This window comes from Pleurodeles waltl, chromosome 11 (assembly GCF_031143425.1).
Source record: "Pleurodeles waltl isolate 20211129_DDA chromosome 11, aPleWal1.hap1.20221129, whole genome shotgun sequence".
NCBI lineage: Eukaryota > Metazoa > Chordata > Amphibia > Caudata > Salamandridae > Pleurodeles > Pleurodeles waltl.
Genome location: NC_090450.1, coordinates 507,120,413 through 507,139,857, shown reverse-complemented (window position 1 = coordinate 507,139,857; position 19,445 = coordinate 507,120,413). Strand labels below are relative to the sequence as shown.

At 39.5% G+C, this 19,445-nt stretch overlaps 1 protein-coding gene across 1 annotated transcript in view; it reads left to right on the top strand.

Annotated features, from left to right (window-relative positions):
* Positions 1-774: 774 nt before the first annotated feature.
* The window catches only part of LOC138265823 (claudin-10-like), a 154,009-nt gene continuing 135,338 nt past the window's right edge, over positions 775-19,445 (top strand). The window contains exons 1-2 of the mRNA XM_069213894.1: positions 775-886; positions 1,033-1,310. Of these exons, the coding sequence (XP_069069995.1) occupies positions 1,091-1,310 (220 nt within the window). The 5' untranslated portion in view covers positions 775-886; positions 1,033-1,090. The remainder of the gene's footprint in view (positions 887-1,032; positions 1,311-19,445) is intronic.

Below are 19,445 nucleotides of genomic sequence, written 5' to 3'. Positions count from 1 at the left end.
TCTCATTAGTGAATCAGATAGCTAAACAAAAATCCCCAGACTTGTAAATCGTTGTGGTGTTGAACTTTTAAAGACTGGCTGCACAGGTGTTTTGCAAGGTACAGAAGACTGCATGCATGTGTGCCCGCGTCAGGCAATGTTTATGGTAATAACAGGGAAATCAACTGTAAAACACGGCCACCAGACCATAAAACAGGCGCACCACCAGCCAAAAATCGGCCCACTCACTGACCCATCAGACAACCCATGGAGGCCACAGCACGAATATCACAGATTAGGCACTGGAGCATTATAAAAAAATTCATCAGATACAAAAGATACCCTGGTAAAGCTTTATCCCTTGTCCACATTGATATTGTGAGTTCGAAAACACCAACACCCCAAATGAAGTTGAAAACGACAGGGTAGATGGTTTATTCACAAATGTACACAATATATAATCTAGGAGAAAACATATAAATCTTCCTTGGCGGTGTGTGCTAATTCCAATGTTGCTAGGCACCATTTGATATTTTCATGTCAATGACATTGACTTCAAGAAGAATCTGGGAAATTAATAGTCAATCAGTGGTGATCTCTTGGGTCAAAGCTCCTGGCCTCTGCAATCTGCAAATTTCTTTCTATTTCAATACTCAAACCCATGTTTCAAACCGAGCAAACAGAGCCAGCAGTGACATTTGTCAAATGTGATTTTTCCCAAAACTTTTTCGACAGCAGTACAGTGATTGGTCAGTGAACTTCCAAATGTTGACATTTCTCAGTGAGCTCAAGAGAAAGGGAAGCACTTCAAAGCACCGCTTTGAAGGTAACCACAAACACTGCGGCTCTTTTCGTCTATAAAGTATTCACTCCTACCGGCACTGATCTCTCTTTCAAGAGAAGTGAGGTAGGTTTAATTTTATTTTAACGCTACTTTTCATATACTAGTGTGTTAGAACCTTAAGTATGTGCAAAAGTACTATCCCTTTTGGATCAACATAGAAAGATAACACTTTAATTGTCACAGTCTGATAAAATTTGCATTTTTTCCAGTTTGTTTCCAGAAAATTGGTGATCCAGGATTTGTTTTTGAAAGCATTCTTCCAACACGATGGCATCAACAGCTATGCAGATCTCCGCTTTACTTCTGACTTTAGTGGGCTTCTGCATTGTAATTTCCGCAACAATATCCAATAAATGGAAAATATCTAGTACTGCAACATCCGTCATTACAGCAAACTGGATTTTCGAAGGACTGTGGATGAACTGTGCTGCAAATGCTTTGGGATCTGTTCAATGCAAAAAGTTTTTGTCCATTTTCAGTTTACCACGTAAGTACTTCTTCACTCCTTTACAAATGCGTAGTTATGTTTTGAAGTGTGCAGGATGGCCAGACATCTCATTTTGTGTAAAGTTCGCAATTTCACGAAAAGTAATTCATTTTTCAACTTTAAAAAAAGCAAGGGAGAAGTTAACACAAATAGATTTTGTTGAGAAAAACTAAGCAAACAAACGCTTTCGTGATGTGTTTTTTAGGAAGATAAGTAAAATAGTCTTAGAAAAGTTTCATTTATCCTTTTAGAAACATTTCCCAAATTAACTTCAGCACTATGACATTTTTTTCACAAACACAAACATTATTTTTGAGGAGTAAAATGAAAAAATGAATAACTTCTCAGTTTCATAAAAGTACATTATTACTTTCCTCCACTACACCAGAAGATTTTTCACAGTTCATGCTCTTAATGTTTAATGTCGCACACCATCTTCTATGTGCTGAAGTCACAATGACAGTTACCCTGACTCAAAAAATGCCCTCCTATAATGCGCATATTTAAAATTGTGCTCAGCTTAATCTCTGAACCCTTCCTGCACAATAACAATGAAAACGAAAGGGGTGCCAAGCAAATTCCACACCTGAATATTGAACGGTTTTCATGAGCCTGTTAATCAGAGAAGATATCATTTAAACCTAGCATAATGGTGTGTGGGGAAAAGGCGCACCCACAATCCCACCATTTTAACACTAAATAATGGCTAGAGTTCTTTAAACACTTTACATTGAGAAAATGGTTAAAATGTGTCCTACATCAATTCTGTTAATTTGTGAAAAACGAAAAAACAAGCACATTTCACTGCGACATTTCAACATCATTTGTCTCTATGACGAAACTGCAAATTATTATAAAACATGACGCTTGGAATATTGGAACTTCTCTTCCTAAAGCAATGAAATATCAAGGTAGAGCAGCAAGATTTTCCTAAGCTGCTTGCTAGACGTAATTCTTTTCTCTAGTTCACAATTTCTCATTATTTCATTGTTTTAAATGACCTGACCCTATTTTTATAGTAACTGAAGTTAATATAATTGCGACCTTGCAACCTCTATTTTCAACATTTTATGGTTGATTTTTAACTGTGAACCCCTCAGAATGCTAACTCTAACACAATAGGTTATTTATGTACTGTTTATTGCTACAATGTGCTTTGTAGAGTTGTAAGCAGTTGTTACTGTTACACAGTTCATTGTATGTTAATGCTACGTGTGGTGTGACTTTTATCACCTTAGGGGTTTACAAGGGTTGTTGTTTGGACTGCTATTTTTGTGGGATCACTCTACAGTTTCTGATCTGTTTCATTTTTGTTAAGATTTGATCATTTGCTTCATAATTTCCCCAAAATTATTTGGGGCCGAACCATCAGCCACTCTTTCTCTATGGTAAAGTATTATTTCACTGCTACCAAGTTTTGACCAATATTACTTGCTTAAAACGCTGACAAATGCCCCATTTGCCATAAACGTTCCTACAATGTTTTTTGAAAGAATCGCAATACCCCTGCAAAGTAGTCTTTACATTTTTTATAAGTTTTGACCAATTGTACTGATATAATATGCTCACAAAAGTATGATTTGCCACTATATTTCCACATAAATTCATTGATCAAGAACAACCATAATCATTTTGTAAAGTACTTTTTAAATGGTACCAGGTTTTGATCAATGTTACTAAATGATTTGCCATTCAGTTTCCTCAAAACAAACTTTCGGGTAGACCCTCAGTACCCCTCTTTAAAGTGAATTTTAATGTCGATATCATTTCCATATGTTACTAGCCTAATATGTACACAAATGCATGGTTTGCTTCTAAATTTACCTAAATATTTCTGGTACGCCCCCCAGGAGCCCACACATATCTGTCATGAGGGTTTCACGACTTTGTACAGTGTTTGGAAGTCAATATGACCATATTTCTTAAGAACCAAATTTACCTTTAATCCTGTTTGTAAAATTCAGTTTGTCTCTAATTAATCTATAAATGCATTGCTTGGTTTTCCTCCTTCCTAGGTTGGTATTTTATTTGTCACAGTGGTGTGGTGAATATTTGTATCACCATATCCATATTTGTCTCACCATCTTGTCCATCTTGGCTGTATTATGTCACGGAATGTTGCTGGTCCAGCTTGGTACACGCAAAAGAGAGTATCTGGTTGGGAGGTGAAGAAAGTCCTCTTGGCCAAAATGAAATGCCCCCGATGTCAGGTGAAAAAAGCATCCTTGAAGTAGGTATTGGTATTGGCATTTGGATGTCACATTGCTACTACTAATTGTGCTGTGAGACATTTTGCGAATAATTTGTAAGTTGAAGCTTGCTAGGAGGGTGCCTTCTCCAATTTGATACAAGCCAGAGCTTACAAGCACAGTTGCCTGGTTCGATTTCTGCTGTCGGGTCTAATTTGAGTCTAGCCTGAGCTAGATGGTCCCTTATTAAGTGAGGGGAAATGTTTTGCATACGATTAGTTCCTGTCTGTAATGGCAGAGATAAGCTAAAACATTGAAAAGTAATTTAGGAATGAGTAATTACCAGTGGCAGAGGTTATTTCAGACATTTCTTCCATTACTCTCTTGTTGTCTAAGTGAATATCACTAAATCAAAGGGCTTCAGCTAGAAGAGAGTCCCCGGTTCACTGAGTTATCGCAGTCAAGTCTAACTTTTTGTGGGCAGGCTCTATGAGGGTGTACTTAATCTGTGAAGACTTGTGTTAGCATTTAGAGGTCACAGGGCCTATCAGTTCTGGTTAGTATGCCCATTTTGGGAAGGGCCAAGGTTGGTTTGCATATGGTTGGTTCCAATTTCGAATGGTACAGACCAGTTAAAAAGCAATGATATGGAATGCAGCCCAGACTAATTGCCTGCAGTGGAAACAAGTTTATCTGTTTTGTCCATCACTATTTGGAGTGGGTCACACCTCCTTGCCAAGATACAATTCGAAAGTAATAAGCAGATAAAGTACATCTCCCTCACTAAACAATTTGGTCCTTGGTCACAGTCTTTTGTTCACATGTTTTAACTTTTTCTGGCACCGGTTGGCCTGTTGGAACAAGCTTGAGTTAAAGGGGTTGAACACAAAGACGTTTTCCTACACCAGTAAGTGTTGTGCAAATTCAGGAACAAATATACAACTTCTGGCCTACAAGTGCTGTTATGTGTTGGGTAAAGCAAAGCACAATAGGGACAATCTGGAAAGGGAGAACCTTTATACACTACAGCATTCTGAAACTGGGGCTGCATATAAAAAGTTGGATCTCCTTACTTGAAATCCTTATTTCTCATGTACATAAGCCATTCTCATTCATATCTCTTACAGTCTGGGGAAACAAGGGAGTCTGCTATACAGATTTGTTAGGAAGAGACAAAACGTAATGTCCTCAACTTGGGTTGCAGGTAAAAAGGTCTCTAGCCCATGACTATCAATCAGCTGCCTCCCAACATCATGACATGGGTGTGGGAAGATTGCATGTCACGGGCCACCTGTCCAAAAAAACATAGTGGCCAGTATCATATCAAGTGAGCTGTGAAAGTGGTAATTAAATGCAGGACTTTGCCATAGCATGTGGCTGACTGGTGTCTCAAATAGCTGAAGAGGTCATGTCATGGTATGTTAGCACCTCAGACAGTATGACATTGTTTTTTGCCACTGGAACTTGAAAGGAATATGCTTAGTTTGAGTGGATATATAGCAGAATTCGCTGACACCTCTAAAGTAAAATGTGAAATTTAACAGAAAGCAAAAACACAATACAGCAAAAGCATTAAAGGACATAACACAACCAAATAGTAAAAACTGAATGCAACACAACAACCACAGCAAAACATATCAGCAACACAAATAGCAACACAAAAACCCAACATCATTAACAACACAATACATAACCTGCACAACACATATGCACGGTCATTCTGGTCCCGCATTACCATATCCACAAAAGATGTTTGCATTATGCACTGCCTTACTTGCCACCAAAGACATGTATTAGTGTCAGAGAAATTGCAGCAACTTTGCGATTTGATAAATTTGTGAATTCCAAGGTAGCAGAAAAAATATGCAAGCCTTTACTATCCAATTATATTCTTGGGAAAATTAAAATCTGATTGATAGAATTTGCAACTTCTGACAAATTCACCAGTTTAGCAGAGAAACTATCTCTACATTTAACTCTTCAATATCCACCATCACATTTTTCAAACGCTAATATCTCAAATCAATTGGAGAACGTTGAGATATTATGCTATTGATCATGGATTGGACCATGAGAGAGGAGGAGACAGGACAAAAGACTGTGTCAACTTGCATTAAAATACATAATTCGATTACGAACTAAGATTCCTTCTGGATTGAATTATGATGAGGAGCTTTATGTTCATTTGTAAAGAAATTAAGTATTACAGAGTAGCCTTATATGAATTTTGATATGACAATTGTCATATTTTACAATTTGGGCATTCAAGGAAAACTCATATAACAATTTGATAATTGATATTACATATCAATGTCATGGTACTAGTCCAGAAAACAAAGAATGAAGATATAAGATTGAAATTGCAATTAAATTTAAAATGAGACACAGAGATCAACGAATGAATTAGTGAAGTTTATACTAATTATGTCAGTTTTATATATATATTATTTTTTTCATATCAATTGGATGAAGAAAGGATTGGCATTTCATTTGTTATTTTATTAATAATGTTGTGGTTTTAATAGTGTACTACAGGTCCCATAATACCTCATAATGGGCAATTGTGACAAACAGTATAATAGGTAAACATAGTGATAGGACTTACTAACTGTGAAAAAGACCAGTTTGGTCGAAACGCGTCAGTGCAGTTGCAACGTGTGTAACCAATAAAGAATTTAAGAGTTCATGGAGTGCAGTGAGAAATATCTTTGGATTACATAGATAGATAGATAGATAGATAGATAGATAGATAGATAGATAGATAGATAGATAGATAGATAGATAGACAGATAGATATAGACATATTTATGCACACTTATACTTCCAAACAAGCAAACACGTTTTTTCCGATTCAGCTGTGGAATCTTACATTTTGAGTAGATTTGTCCAGGAGCTAGAGGGTAAAGGTTGGAATAAAACAAAGGTCCAAGAAGACAGTGTTTCCAATTTAATTCCCATGAAATTGCTGCTCCCTGCTGTAGGAAAAACCACTGACCACAATTACAATAAATGTGGCATGAAACTAGAACATTATTCAGGAAAGTGCCTTTACTTTTTTGGTGAAAATGTGTTAAGTAGTTTTCCTCAGAAATTAGTGTTACACGACTATGCTTAACTTCAAAAAGGTAAAAGTTAGAGATATCTTGACATCTTGGAGTCACCAGTAACTTTAGCACCATTTGACAAATTTGAATGAAAACTGGGTGAAACTTGGCATCATTAGCCACTCTTGGCATTCTTAAATTTGTGAATATTGTGCAAGGGGGCACATTAGAAAGTATGAGTGAAAAGTGTTCATTTGCTAACAGATTTAGCATTATAAAAATTAAAAAGTGGCAAAAACTAATTCATATGTGGATAACTTAATTCAGACAGAAACTCAGCCACACTCTTCAAGCTGACCTCTTTCACAACCTTCATCTCTGGCCATCTTAAAAACAGATTTACCAGCACAATAATAAACTTCAGACCTCAGCCCACCATGTTATGACTCCTGGTGGCTTTCTGCCATTTTCCAGGTGGAAAGCTGCCAGCAGTCGTATTGGCGATCGGCGGTCTAGTGATGGTTGCACTGCCAACACCGCCACGCCAACAAAACACCACCCACCTATTTTAAATTGAAAAACTGAGTGACGGTGTTGTGCTAGCGGGGCACTGGCAGCAGTGCAAGCGGCAGAACCCATTCCTTCCCAGACGACCACCTCGAGGACTAGGTAAAGTGACCATCAGGAAGGGAAGGGGGGAGAGGGGGCTGTTGTGTGTGTGTGTGTGTATGGATTTGCGGGGTGTTGCTTGTGTGTGCGTGTGAGTGTAAAGGTGTTGTGAGTGAGTGAGTGTCAGGGTGTGTGTGTCTGCATGCGGGTGTGTGCATGTATGCAGGGATGTGGGGAGTTAGTATGGGGTGGGGGTAAGTATGTGTATGTGGGCGGGGTGGGGGTTACTACTTGGAGTGGGGGATGAGGGGGCTACTAGGGGGTTCGGGGAGTGGGGGTGGGAATGTTGTAAGGGAAGGAGGTGGGATGCTCTTGGGTGGATGGGGGGGTGGGGGAGTCATCTATCGGCGACAGGAATGCAAATTCCTGTCATAGGTAGCCCTTCAGACTGGGATTACCACCATAGAATCCCTGGCAGAAAGGGGACTCATAATACCGCCACTGATCTTTGTTGGACCACCTGGTCGGAGATGTTTATCTCCGGCCCAGTGGTCCGACTGCCCTGGTGATAGGAACAGAAAAGTGGCAGTTTGGCACAGGCCAAACCGCCATACTCGTAATATGCGGTCCACACCGCCGGCCTGTCGGCAATGCGACGGCTACCACAAGTCTGGCGGTCTCCTGACCGCCAGACTCGTAGTGAGGGCCTTAGTCTTTAATGTGCAATTTTGACCTGGCAAGACTTATCTGGGGAAAACATCAGGGGTGTTGTTATTACACCACATCCTAGGAGCTTGCGCAGGCAGGAGGACTGAGCCAAAAAACTTGTAATCAGGCCTCTGTTGACTTATGTCCCCAAAAATATAACATGGGGGTCGACTACCAGCCTTTACCTTTATCCAGGAGATAGTTATGACCCTTGGAAAGAACGAGGTATCTAGTATACTAGATTTCATTGTAGTTAAATACCAAAACAAGAATAATGAACACTATTTTTCAAGGCATGGATTACTTGCACACCAGTGTAATGCTATCTGTATTAAACCACTGGCTCCATCTTGACTACTGACTCAATTTTCTGCTTAGCTTAGCTGCAAACACTGTCATATTGGTGGCACAGGTATTTTTCCACGCACAACTTGTGCAAAGTGGTTTTCGCTCTGTCTCATTGAGGATGGGCACATAACATGGGGGAGTGGAGTTGATAAGGGGTATCAGGCTGAGAATGTTTATAGTAAAGCAGGGAACAGCTCGGTCTTGGAAAAACACAGTGAGAGTTGGCCAGTCTCTAGCGTGTTCTTTTCAACACAGACCTGGTACAGCCAGCGTTTGAACAATAACTTACTCAATGGGATGGGAGGTTTCTAGAATTCTTCTCTCCAGTTTGCTTAAAATATATAAGGTAGTGGGAGCTTGACGGCTATATAGACAGAGGTCATCTGAGGAGGGACGCCTTGCTCAGAAACTAATCCCATTGGGGTCATTCTCTCTCTTTCCGGTTGTCCGGGTTCCACAAATTGAATCTGGCAAACAAAGGGACGATGTTGATGGCAAGACCCATGGTGATGCATTTTTCATTCTTATTTTTAGCTTTGTGTTGGGCATGTGTGAATAGGTAGTCTGTATATATATGATGATCAAGACCTGTTTAGGTTGAAACGCATTCGGTGGTGGTTAGCACTAGTTAGTGAAATTAATTAAAGCTTGCTGGATATATATATATATATATATATATATATATATATATATATATATATATATATATATATATATATATATATAAATATAATAACCATTGGTGAGTTCTGTGATCATTAATATTTCACTGCTGTGATTATTTTCAGAAATGCACTTGTGTTACTGTCTTTGAAATAAAAGCCCAAGTTATTCTTCCGTTGCATGAAACTTGGGAAGTGCTTACTCAGACTGAGTGCTGTATTCTTGGCATTCCTTTCCTTTCGTCTCCTCTCAGTCTGAAGTAAAGGTGAACAATTAGCCAAGAAGATGTTCTAATCTTTGCATCCTCAGTAGAGAACCACAATTACATATTTCACAAACTGTTAAATGGACTGAGCCCAGTGCATTGACCATCAAATGCGAGAAATATAAATTGACACAAAATTAGGTGGAGTACTTAGGTCACAAGGGTCAGGCCAAACCCACCCTTGGTTTCTACCATTAACGCCTAGCAACACAAAGGAGCTGGTGTTGTTACTTTGCATGTGTTATGCTTAGTAGGTTGAACTCAGACATAAGTAAATAAAAATGGGGTAAAGAAAGCATGGAAGAAGAGAAAAAGGAAACTAGGATTAACCCTAATTTCAGAAGCTTTTCCAAAGGTCTTTAATGTACTGTTTCAACATTTACTAATAGATAGATGGACATTTGGGGCCGATTCACAAAGGCATTTAATAGTACTTATTATAGTAGTCCTTTAGCACTACTTCCATTGTTCATAGATGCTTTTGTGAATTGTCCCAATATATTCTGAGCTGATTTATACGAAAGTTTACATCACTTTTTTTCTAAAAAATATTCTTACTTGGGGTTAGTGTGCACCCACTTATCTTCCGCTGGTAAAACATTTTTATAAAGTGATTGATCCTGCAAACGTTGCCTTTGCTAAATGTAAAAACAAACATTACTCTTAAACAGCTTTCAATTATATGTAATTTAGGAGTTACACAAAGACTGAAGGAGGAGTTTGCTTCACTGAGTTACAAATCCATGATTTGCCAGTGGCAGTGGATGTCAGTGTCGAGTGTTTAAATCAGTATGTCATCTTGCATCAATACGTTATAAAAATACTCAAACATATTTATATAACACTCATGACTGAATTAAAATTTTACTACACTTGGTGTTTCTGAAACTGACCTAATGCACTGGAAGGTCAAAAGAGCTTTCAGTGGTAATTTGCATTAATGAGGAGGTCGGAAGGTAGAATAAAGCAAATACAAGTAACAGTCATAGATCAAAAGACCAATACTGTTTTATCTGGTTGGACCCTGAAACTAGCGTAATGCTACCGGTACCTACTGTAAGTTCTACGACCTGAAATTCTCCGCCATGAAACTCCAGTCAGGTGATATTTGACTTTCATTTGCAACCAAACTATGAGCAACCTAGTTACACAGTGATCAGCCTAGTTGATATTTTAATCAATGCTATATAATCATTAACTACACTAGTGTGTCTCTCAATCCAGCTTCCTGAAACAGAACACCGAGTGTATTGCAAGCTGATTAGTACTTTATTAACCCATGATTGTGTTTGATACAGTCATAATATTGCTTAATTTTGAATATTTTCCAAAAGCATTTAAAAGAAATGACCATGGTTTCTTGCACAGAGATCACTAACGTGGTACTAGAGCAGTCAGCATTTGTTGACACAGATGTATTAACTGACATGTTGAGGAATGAAGTAGTTTTCGCTGCAGGAATGATATTGAATTCTGTGAATTTGCAGACCTTTTAGATCTGAGTCTCCTAACAGAGAATTATGTCAGGCATAGAAGAGAAAGCCCGATTTTTCAGTAGAATGGTCAATAAAATTCAAAGACAACCTACAGTATTGTGTACTAGGGCTATGTATTATTCTGTCTCAATCCTGTTATTTTCCTTCAGCTGTTGTAAGTGGGACTGTCAGATCCATGCCAGAATGTCGAGATATCCACCTACAATAGGTTTACATGTATTATAAATCTATATTTACACATTCAGTTATTATGCTGAAAATTTGGCACGGATCCGGCACTCCTGAAGGACACCTTAACCACATTTCTTACAAATACTGAAACAGTATTTGGTCACAGATCTAAATTGTGGTTCAGTAAGGTGTCACCAAATAGCAATTTAGTTTTGTGCTTACGAAATGGTATTTTTGTGGATGCAAACAACCCAATTCTGCAAATCAGACCCTTAAGCTAGGTATATCTGGACCTTATTTCTAAATATATTGTCAGCAATGGCACAAGTCTTAGATTTCTTTAGAAGGTTGAGTATTCCTCAGTCGATCCACCCATAAAAAAAGTGCCATCACCACCCACAACCAAGCACCCCCAACCCATGGGTGACTTTCTTTTTGTCTCAATAACAAGTGCAGCTCAGAATACAAGTAAGACTTAGCAAAATAGTACACAATAAGGACAGTAAGAAGAATAACATTATGCTCAAAGCAAAGTAATAAAAATCCTTGATCAAGGCAAGCTTAAAGACTCAAATGTTCAATCAGGCTCACCACAACAGAATTCACCACAATAAGTGGATGTGACTGAAAGGTATTGAAATGAAACACTGCCTTCCCAATTGTACCCTAGAATCTACAACACTTTTGGCATAACTACGGTAATCAAAAGAAGATGCCCACTATATAAAACCACTCAATATACAAGGAGCAAATCAGCTAAGCAGACCCCGTAAGCTCTCATTTTAAAAAGTTGTTTATTTCACGAAATGGAGTTCAAAAGCATATATTTATTATATTTATTCATTTATTTTTTTTAACCTTTTTCAATACCTCAACTCTACTATTGTGAATGTGGTTGCTCTTGTGCTACTTATCATCCACTTGTTACCTGTCGAATTGAGTCAGAGAATTTCCCCTTATCATTGACCATTGAAGCATTCATAACAAGTTTACTTTGTGGCGAGCGTGAAAGCCATCTCACTCGAGGCATATCGACCTTTGGACTGCTTGAGTCATTCACTTATTGCGACAAGACATGATCTACGGAAGTCTCTTCCTGTGACCTCGGTCTTGTCAGAGAGTATTTTAAAGTTCCAACAATCATAAAATTATTTTGCACAGGCGTGTTATTTCTGCATATAATGTAAAAGGTTATAAATATCTGCTTTGAAGAGACCTATGTTCAAACATGACGAGGTCTACGATTGTCTGTGGGACTAGGATCCAAACCCATGAATATCAAATTAATTTCTGAAAGCAAAGAGCACATAAGAATGTGAAAAGAAGGTCTTATAAAACAGAAGCGAAATCAATCAATTCACTTCAAAAATAGTGAAAGTGTTAATAGGAATTAGATGGAAAAATCATATATTAAAGTACTCTGAAAAACATTTTGAAATATTAAACTGATTTTTTATTGGCCAAAATGCCTAGGATAAAAAAGCTAAAAAAAATAGAGAATTAAAAACAAACCTGGCATTTGTTAAGTTCTCTTCTCATTCGTTGATCAACTCGTTTCAGGATTTGTTTATAAAAGGCTTGAAGTGGAGCTGCAGGCTTTCCAGTTGCTTGAGCTGCCATTGTAATGCTTTGGGGATGGGGTACTGCATTCACACTATATTTCTTTCTACGACATTGGCTGCTGCTGTGGGTTTATCACAGGCAGAAAAATTGCCTGACATTATCAAGGCTCAGTAGATCCATCATCTTTGGCCCTTCTCATTACAACATTTAAGTGCACAGGATACTTTGAAAAGAAATAAGAACACTGGCTAGGCGATGTTTGAGACGAGAACAACAAATGAAACTACCTCCAAATGTTATCAACCTGTATGCTTTTCCGGAAAAGGAATATGAATCAAACTTGTCTAAGGAAAGACCTATAGTATGCACCATACAGTTTCATTTTTCAATTTTTTTTTAATCCCAACAGAGTAAAATATTACTCGCTGCAAAGAGCCAAGGTAAGTTTACTCCTTTAAAAGCAGCAAAATACGAAGTAAAAGTAAACGCTACGATCAAAAAACATAATTTAGATATTTGTGACCACTTACATTTGCCTATGTCTGAGCATAATTGCCAAGACAGTTAGAAAATAGGGGTTGGGGGGCAGGTGGTGGAGGGTGATCGGAAGAAAGTTGTACTATTTTTCTCCCCTAAGAGTCGGTGTTTAACTCATGCTTCGTTGCCTCAGTGAGTAGGTAATTTAGGTCTGTAGTTAAATTTGTTGACAACTTTTGAAGCCATCCCTTTATCATTTAATTGTCTATCTGAAAAACAGAGTTGAGAGAGAGGAAATGAGCAGAACTTTGAGCAGTGTGTGGGCGCATTTTTCATTCTTCGCAGGAATCAAATGCACAATGAGGTCAACTGATCCTTTGACCCAGAAAGATGTGTGGTGAACTATCAACAATTATATCAACACTACCCCAATAATTTGAACACCATGACAAATGTGGATACAGAAGGAAAACTCCAGTCAGGGTTTTAGTTCAAAGCTTTATGTCAAACACAAGCTCAAAGTCATGTAGACAATGTGCAAAAACAAGTTATAGAGCTACATAATCACCAAGGGTTACCCAAGGGGACGAAATAAGTTCAGGCGTTCTAACATCAGTAAAACTAAGCATTCAATAAGAATAATACAGAAAGTCAATAGAAATATCTGAGACACAGAAATCACATGGTGGTCAGATTTAGTAAATTGGCTTGGCATAGGTCAATCCTGCAACTAATCAAACTAGGGAAATACATGCATGGGGAGAAACACATGCGGGCAAAATAAAAAAGGAGAAAAATAATTTGGAAACAGATTTAACTCGGGTTACTGGGCACTAACAGCATGGTGGAGTTTCCAAACCTAAAAAGGCATTTTGAGGGGGCAAGGGCAAAAAGCAGAGAGGAAGATACCTCTACAGCATCCAGAGAATCTTTGTCAGCAAAGCATCTGGTTAGCAGGGCATCTGCAAGCATCAGGAAAAGTGTCTGTCTCAGGCCACAACAATTCTGCTTCTGCTCTCGGGCTGCTTTCTGGGTAAAGTTTGATCATCCAACGGTATATTAATCCTCGTGGAATGTTCCAGTTGGTCAACAGTGTCAGTTCAAGTCACGCTAAAAGGATATAATCCAGTCATAAATTATTGCCAGACTTCAGATTGTAACAGTTCGACATTTTCCCAAGTGTGCTATGCGAGCATCTCCTTTTCTGTTTGGCTCCAATGGGTTGTAACAATTGTATACGATTTCAGTCCATGTTCCTGCATTACAAAACTTCCAAGGCCAGATGGGTACAGTTCCTCTACAGTAACACAGTAGACTTTTTACAAATGGAACTTTGCTTCTCATGGGAACGAAATCTGAAAGAAGACATCATGTTATGAAAAAATGATTCATCATTTTTACATGACTGGGAAATGCAAGCTCTGTAGGCCTCAGCTAGGCTAACACAAGAAAACATCAAATGCATTTGAAAAATACTTATTAATGAAACATTTAATATGAAAACTTATAACTTCATCATTAACAATATTTCATCAGCATAGGTAAAACATTTCCTTTGTATTGTAAACGCTTTGTTATTCCATTCCATTAAGTATAACAGTGAAGTAAATTTTTCTCATTTGCACATATTATCAAAGTCATTAATCTTTTCACTAAACACAAGAAAGCAAAATATATTTCAACATTGGCCATTAGTTTACAGTCTAAATTACATTTTAACATCAATTTTAACCGTCTAGCGTGTGATTTAATTGAAAAGGCACCTATGTCGAACTGTGAAATACAAGCATATTGCACATTTAAAATGTGTGTCAGTGCAGCTCTCTATATTCGCTTTCGCTCTTTTATGTTTATAAACTTAAATTTGTCACAGTCTAATGACTTCAGTAACAGGAGGGACTGAACTAAAGTTTACGCTCTAGCAAGTGTCGCAATGCAGACAAAACAAAGGACTTTTGGAAATTCACAGGCTTTTTATTCACAGCTGAGGAACAGATGAATCAATATTAATTAGCATTGTTTTAAAAACTGTCTCTTTCTATGCAATTGTATGATTTTTTATCCATCCAATATGTATATTTGGATGATGATGAGGGCCTTGTGCATGCATTGCCTCTAGCCATTGGTGCCTGTGTGATTGGTGTGTGTGTACTTGGTTGCTTGTATGAGTGTTGTCTATGTGCATAGATACATATACGTGTGTTGTCTGTTTGTCTTGGTGTCCACCTGTATGTTGTTCATTGGGTGAATGGAAGCTCTCCCTGCTTGTTTGCATGCGTCTGTGTGTGTCTTTGAATGTATCCAGTATGTAGGAGCCAAGCCTATTGGCTTTGTGAATGCTTGCTTGATTTTCAAGCAGATATAAACCCATGATTCTTATCAGTACGCCTCTAATATCAGTAAACACAAAAAATTACTTTTTAAAGGTTCTACAGTGAAAACCAAAATAAAACTGCTCACTGTTGACTTTAAAATAAAAAGGGATGGAGCTCCTACAGCATGCACAGAAAATTGCAGACCAGAGAGGGTGGAAGCTTAAGGAGTTTCTTCACTGTCAAAAAGCAGTAAAAACATCCTAAGCAATGAAAAAGTGTGGTGTAAAAAATAGTGTTATGTAGTTTTAAATTCAAAGCTCAATCTTGTTAATTTTAGGATAATTTGATTAAAACACTGCAAATAAGCACACAAACACACATATGAATAGCAAAGAAACATTTCAATTCTGATGGTCTTTCAGGTTCCATCTCTAGCATCAACACTAAGGAATGATTTGCAAATAATTAACTCAGGTGCGCAAAAAAGGTATTTATGTTTCTGATCTCTGCATCCTGATTGACAAAAAGAAATATGAAATCCTAGGATCATAAACTGCAATTATGTCAGCGGAAGATCCACTACTATAACAGATCTACCAGTGACGTAAATTTATAATGCAGTTGGTTGGAAAAGGAGGAGTGGTGGTCATGTGACATGCTTGGAACATCCATAAGCCATAAGATGATTTTCTGTGATGTTATTAACAACTGCTAAAGAGCACATACGCAGCGTCTTAGTGCTACAGTGAGCAAAAATATAATTAAACATGCTCTGGTTCACAGTAAGATGAAAATGCTACCGGGATACTTCAGTATTAGAAATGGGGTCACAGATTGGCAGTCAGTTTGCACTCTGTCCAAGCAGGGACCCTCACGCTAGTCAGGGTAAAGGAGACACAAACCTAGGACAACCCCTGCTCGGCCGTTTAGTAGCTTGGCACAAGTAGTCAGGCTTATATCAGAGGCAATGTGTAAAGTATTTGCACAAACACACACAGTAACACAGTGAAAACACCACAAAAACACTTAGCTCAAGTTTAGATAAATAGTCAATATTTAGCTGAGTGAAACAAGACCATAACAACAAAAATCCAGCATACACAATCAAAGATTCGAATTTTCAAAGATTAAACTTCAATATAGCGCTTAGACACACCATAGCTCCAACTGGGGCTATCACGGCGTTGTTGATGGAGTCATTCCCAGCAATCCAACGCCACTCACAAGGAGTGCGGCACCGGTCACGGAGTCGTCCAAATCCCCAGGTACAGTACCTTTGGTAATGAGGAAACAACACGGAGTCAGGAGGTGAGGTATCGCTGGATCCGGTGTGGTGTTGGCTCATTACTGCAGAGCAGGGGAGGTGATGCTGTGTTGGTGTAAGGCATCGGTTCCTGGCGGCCTGGCGGGGTCGATGAATCCGGAAGGTCAAGACACGATGGGGGACCTCTCTGGGTCGCGGTCGCACCATGGAGTTAGAGGTGCTGCAGCAGAGTCGGGTGTCACAGATGTTGGTAACATGGCACTCAAGACTTACAGAGACCTGGGACTTCCGCGGGGTTCCAGCGGCATCTGCCCTGTGGTGTCAGTTGCGGTCGTCACACTCCAGTGGAGACTACGGCTTCGGGTGCAGGCAGAGTTGCTGAGTCGGGCAGCAACGTCAGACCTGGAGTCATCTAGAGTCGGTGCACTTGGTTCTTCTTGTTTTTAGGCCAGCTTTCGCTCCTAAAGGCCCGCAAACTGGAATACGCACTGTTGTGTAGCCATTTTAGTTGTAGCTCCATGCACGTTATTTTAAGATACTAGGCCTGCCGCTGTGCACTTTAACCTAGATATATTTTATTCGGCTTTGCTTTATTATTGTTATAGTAGCCCCTTTACGGTCTTGTTTTATTTTCTCTCTATCTGACTGTTTTTGCCTAGGCCAGCACTCTCTTCTCAAACAAGACATTCTTGCTCACTCTGTGCTTCTTCCAAGGCTGCAGTAAGATAGGTTGCTGGTGAACATGGTATAAGTTTAGTCTCTGACACACATAGAAAATACACATCCTTACGTAGGGACATTTTCTCAGAACTTCAGCTGCTTTATTATCAAAACACTTCCCTGTCCCTTAAATGTTAGAGGGAGATTCCAGCCAGAGAACCACAACTGTATGCAGATTGCTGAATGCTTCACTATAGATGCTAATGCAGACTTCAGGCCTTTGCTCAGGTATGGGGGGATGATGTCTTCCCAGGGGAACCTGAACTGCAGAATTAGAGCTTAACACGCTGTGCTCTGTTATAGCCTAGGTCGGAATTAGTCTGTTGACTCTAGTGACAATATGGGAGCATTATTTTTATGCTTTACTCTCCTTGTCACAATTTTAATCCTGTCATGCTGTATCATCCTGGTTATTGCAGTCCACACTTTGCTATCTAAGATGCAGTTGCTTTATTAAAGCATTACTGAAATATATATTGCCTCTTTTGTCATTGTGTATGTGAGACTAATGTAACTGAGAGAAACGGATGAGACCTGAGTGACCACTGCTTACCTGAGGAACCAGTTATGTCATGCGCTCAGCTGCCCAATCATCCCTGCCCTTGGGTAGAGACGAGGCACTGCTAGTTAGCTGAGCAGAACCCGGATTGGATCGACAGGTGTCACCTGTAGTGGGTTTGACTCAGCCTCCCATACCACAGGCGATTCTGCCACTCAGAATCCAGTAGTCTCATTAGGATAAAGAGAGCCAACGCGACAGCATGACCTGGCTAGTTGGGGTCCACAGAAAAGGACCCAGAGGCTGGAAGGTGAAGTCTTTGCTGTCCTTGAGACTTCTTAACAGGAGGCAAGCTCAGTCCAAGCCATTGGAGAAACTTCACAAGCAGGATACACAGCACATTCCAACCTTTGTCCTCTTTAAGGCAGAAGCAGCAACTGCAGGCCAACCCAGCAAAGCACACACAGCAGTGCTCCTCCTCCTGTACCTCAGCTCTTCATCTGTTCTCCTTGGCAGGGGTTCCTGTTGATCCAGAAGTGTTCTAATATCTGCCGTTTTGGGTCCACTACTTATACTCATTTCTGCCTTTGAAGTAGGCAAACTTCAAAGGAAAGTCTTAGTAGTTCACAAAAGCCTCCCTCTTCCTTGTCCTTCCCCAGACACACACTAGTGGGTTGGAGACTGTATTGTGAGAGAACAGGCACAGCCCTTTCAAGTGCAGGTGACAGCTCCTCCCTCCCACTGTAGCCCAGGAAGACTCATCTGGAAATGCAGGACACACCTCCGTTTGTGTCACTATCTAGTGGGAATTCACACACAGCCCAACTATCAGTCTGACCCAGAAATGGACTCCCCAAGCAGGCAGAGGCACAGAATGGTTAACCGAGAAACTGCCCAGTTTCTAAAAGTGGCATTTTCAAACTCACAATATAAAAAACAACTTTACCAAAAGATGTATTTTTAAATTGTGAGTTCAGAGACCCCAAACTCCAGATCTCTATCTGCTCCCAATGGGAAATTACACTGAAAATATATTTAAAGGCAATCCCCTTGTTAACCTACAGGAGAGATAGGCCTTGCAATAGTGAAAAATAATTTAGCAGTATCCCACTATCAGGACATGTAAAACACACCAGTCAATTTCCTACCTTTTAAATACACTGCACCCTGCCCATTGGGGTTGCCTTTGGCCTACCTTATGGGTGACATATATGTAGTACAAGGGAAGATGTGGGCCTGGCAACTGGGCACACTTGTCAGGTCGAATTGGCAGTGCAAGCCTGCACATGCAGACACTGCAGTGGCAGGTCTGAGACATGTTTATAGGCCTACTCATGTGGGTGGCACAATCAGTGCTACAGGCCCACTAGTAGCATTTGATTTACAGGCCCTGGGCACACATAGTGCAATTTACTAGGGGTGTACTGGTAAATTAAATATGCCAATTATGGATAAACCACTCACTAATACATTTTAGATAGAGAGCACGTGCACTTTAGCACTGGTTAGCAGTGGTAAAGTGCCCAGGAAGAAGAGACAAAAAAACAGGGAAAACCATGTCAAGGATGCCAGGTCTAACAGTCAGCTTTCCCAAGCATTTCTAAAAGCACTCAAGGAGTGGCAACTGGTTCAAAGAGCAGGAGCCAGCGGTGCTGTTGCAGTTTTCAGAGCATGGGTGCTACCATCACTGTTACATCTCTGTAATCACAGGTGCTGTGAAAAATCCAAGCATCACACAAAGAACAAGGGTGGAAATTGAGCCATGTCTAATTAGCAAGAGAGTGACAAAGGTGGTATGTAGCCT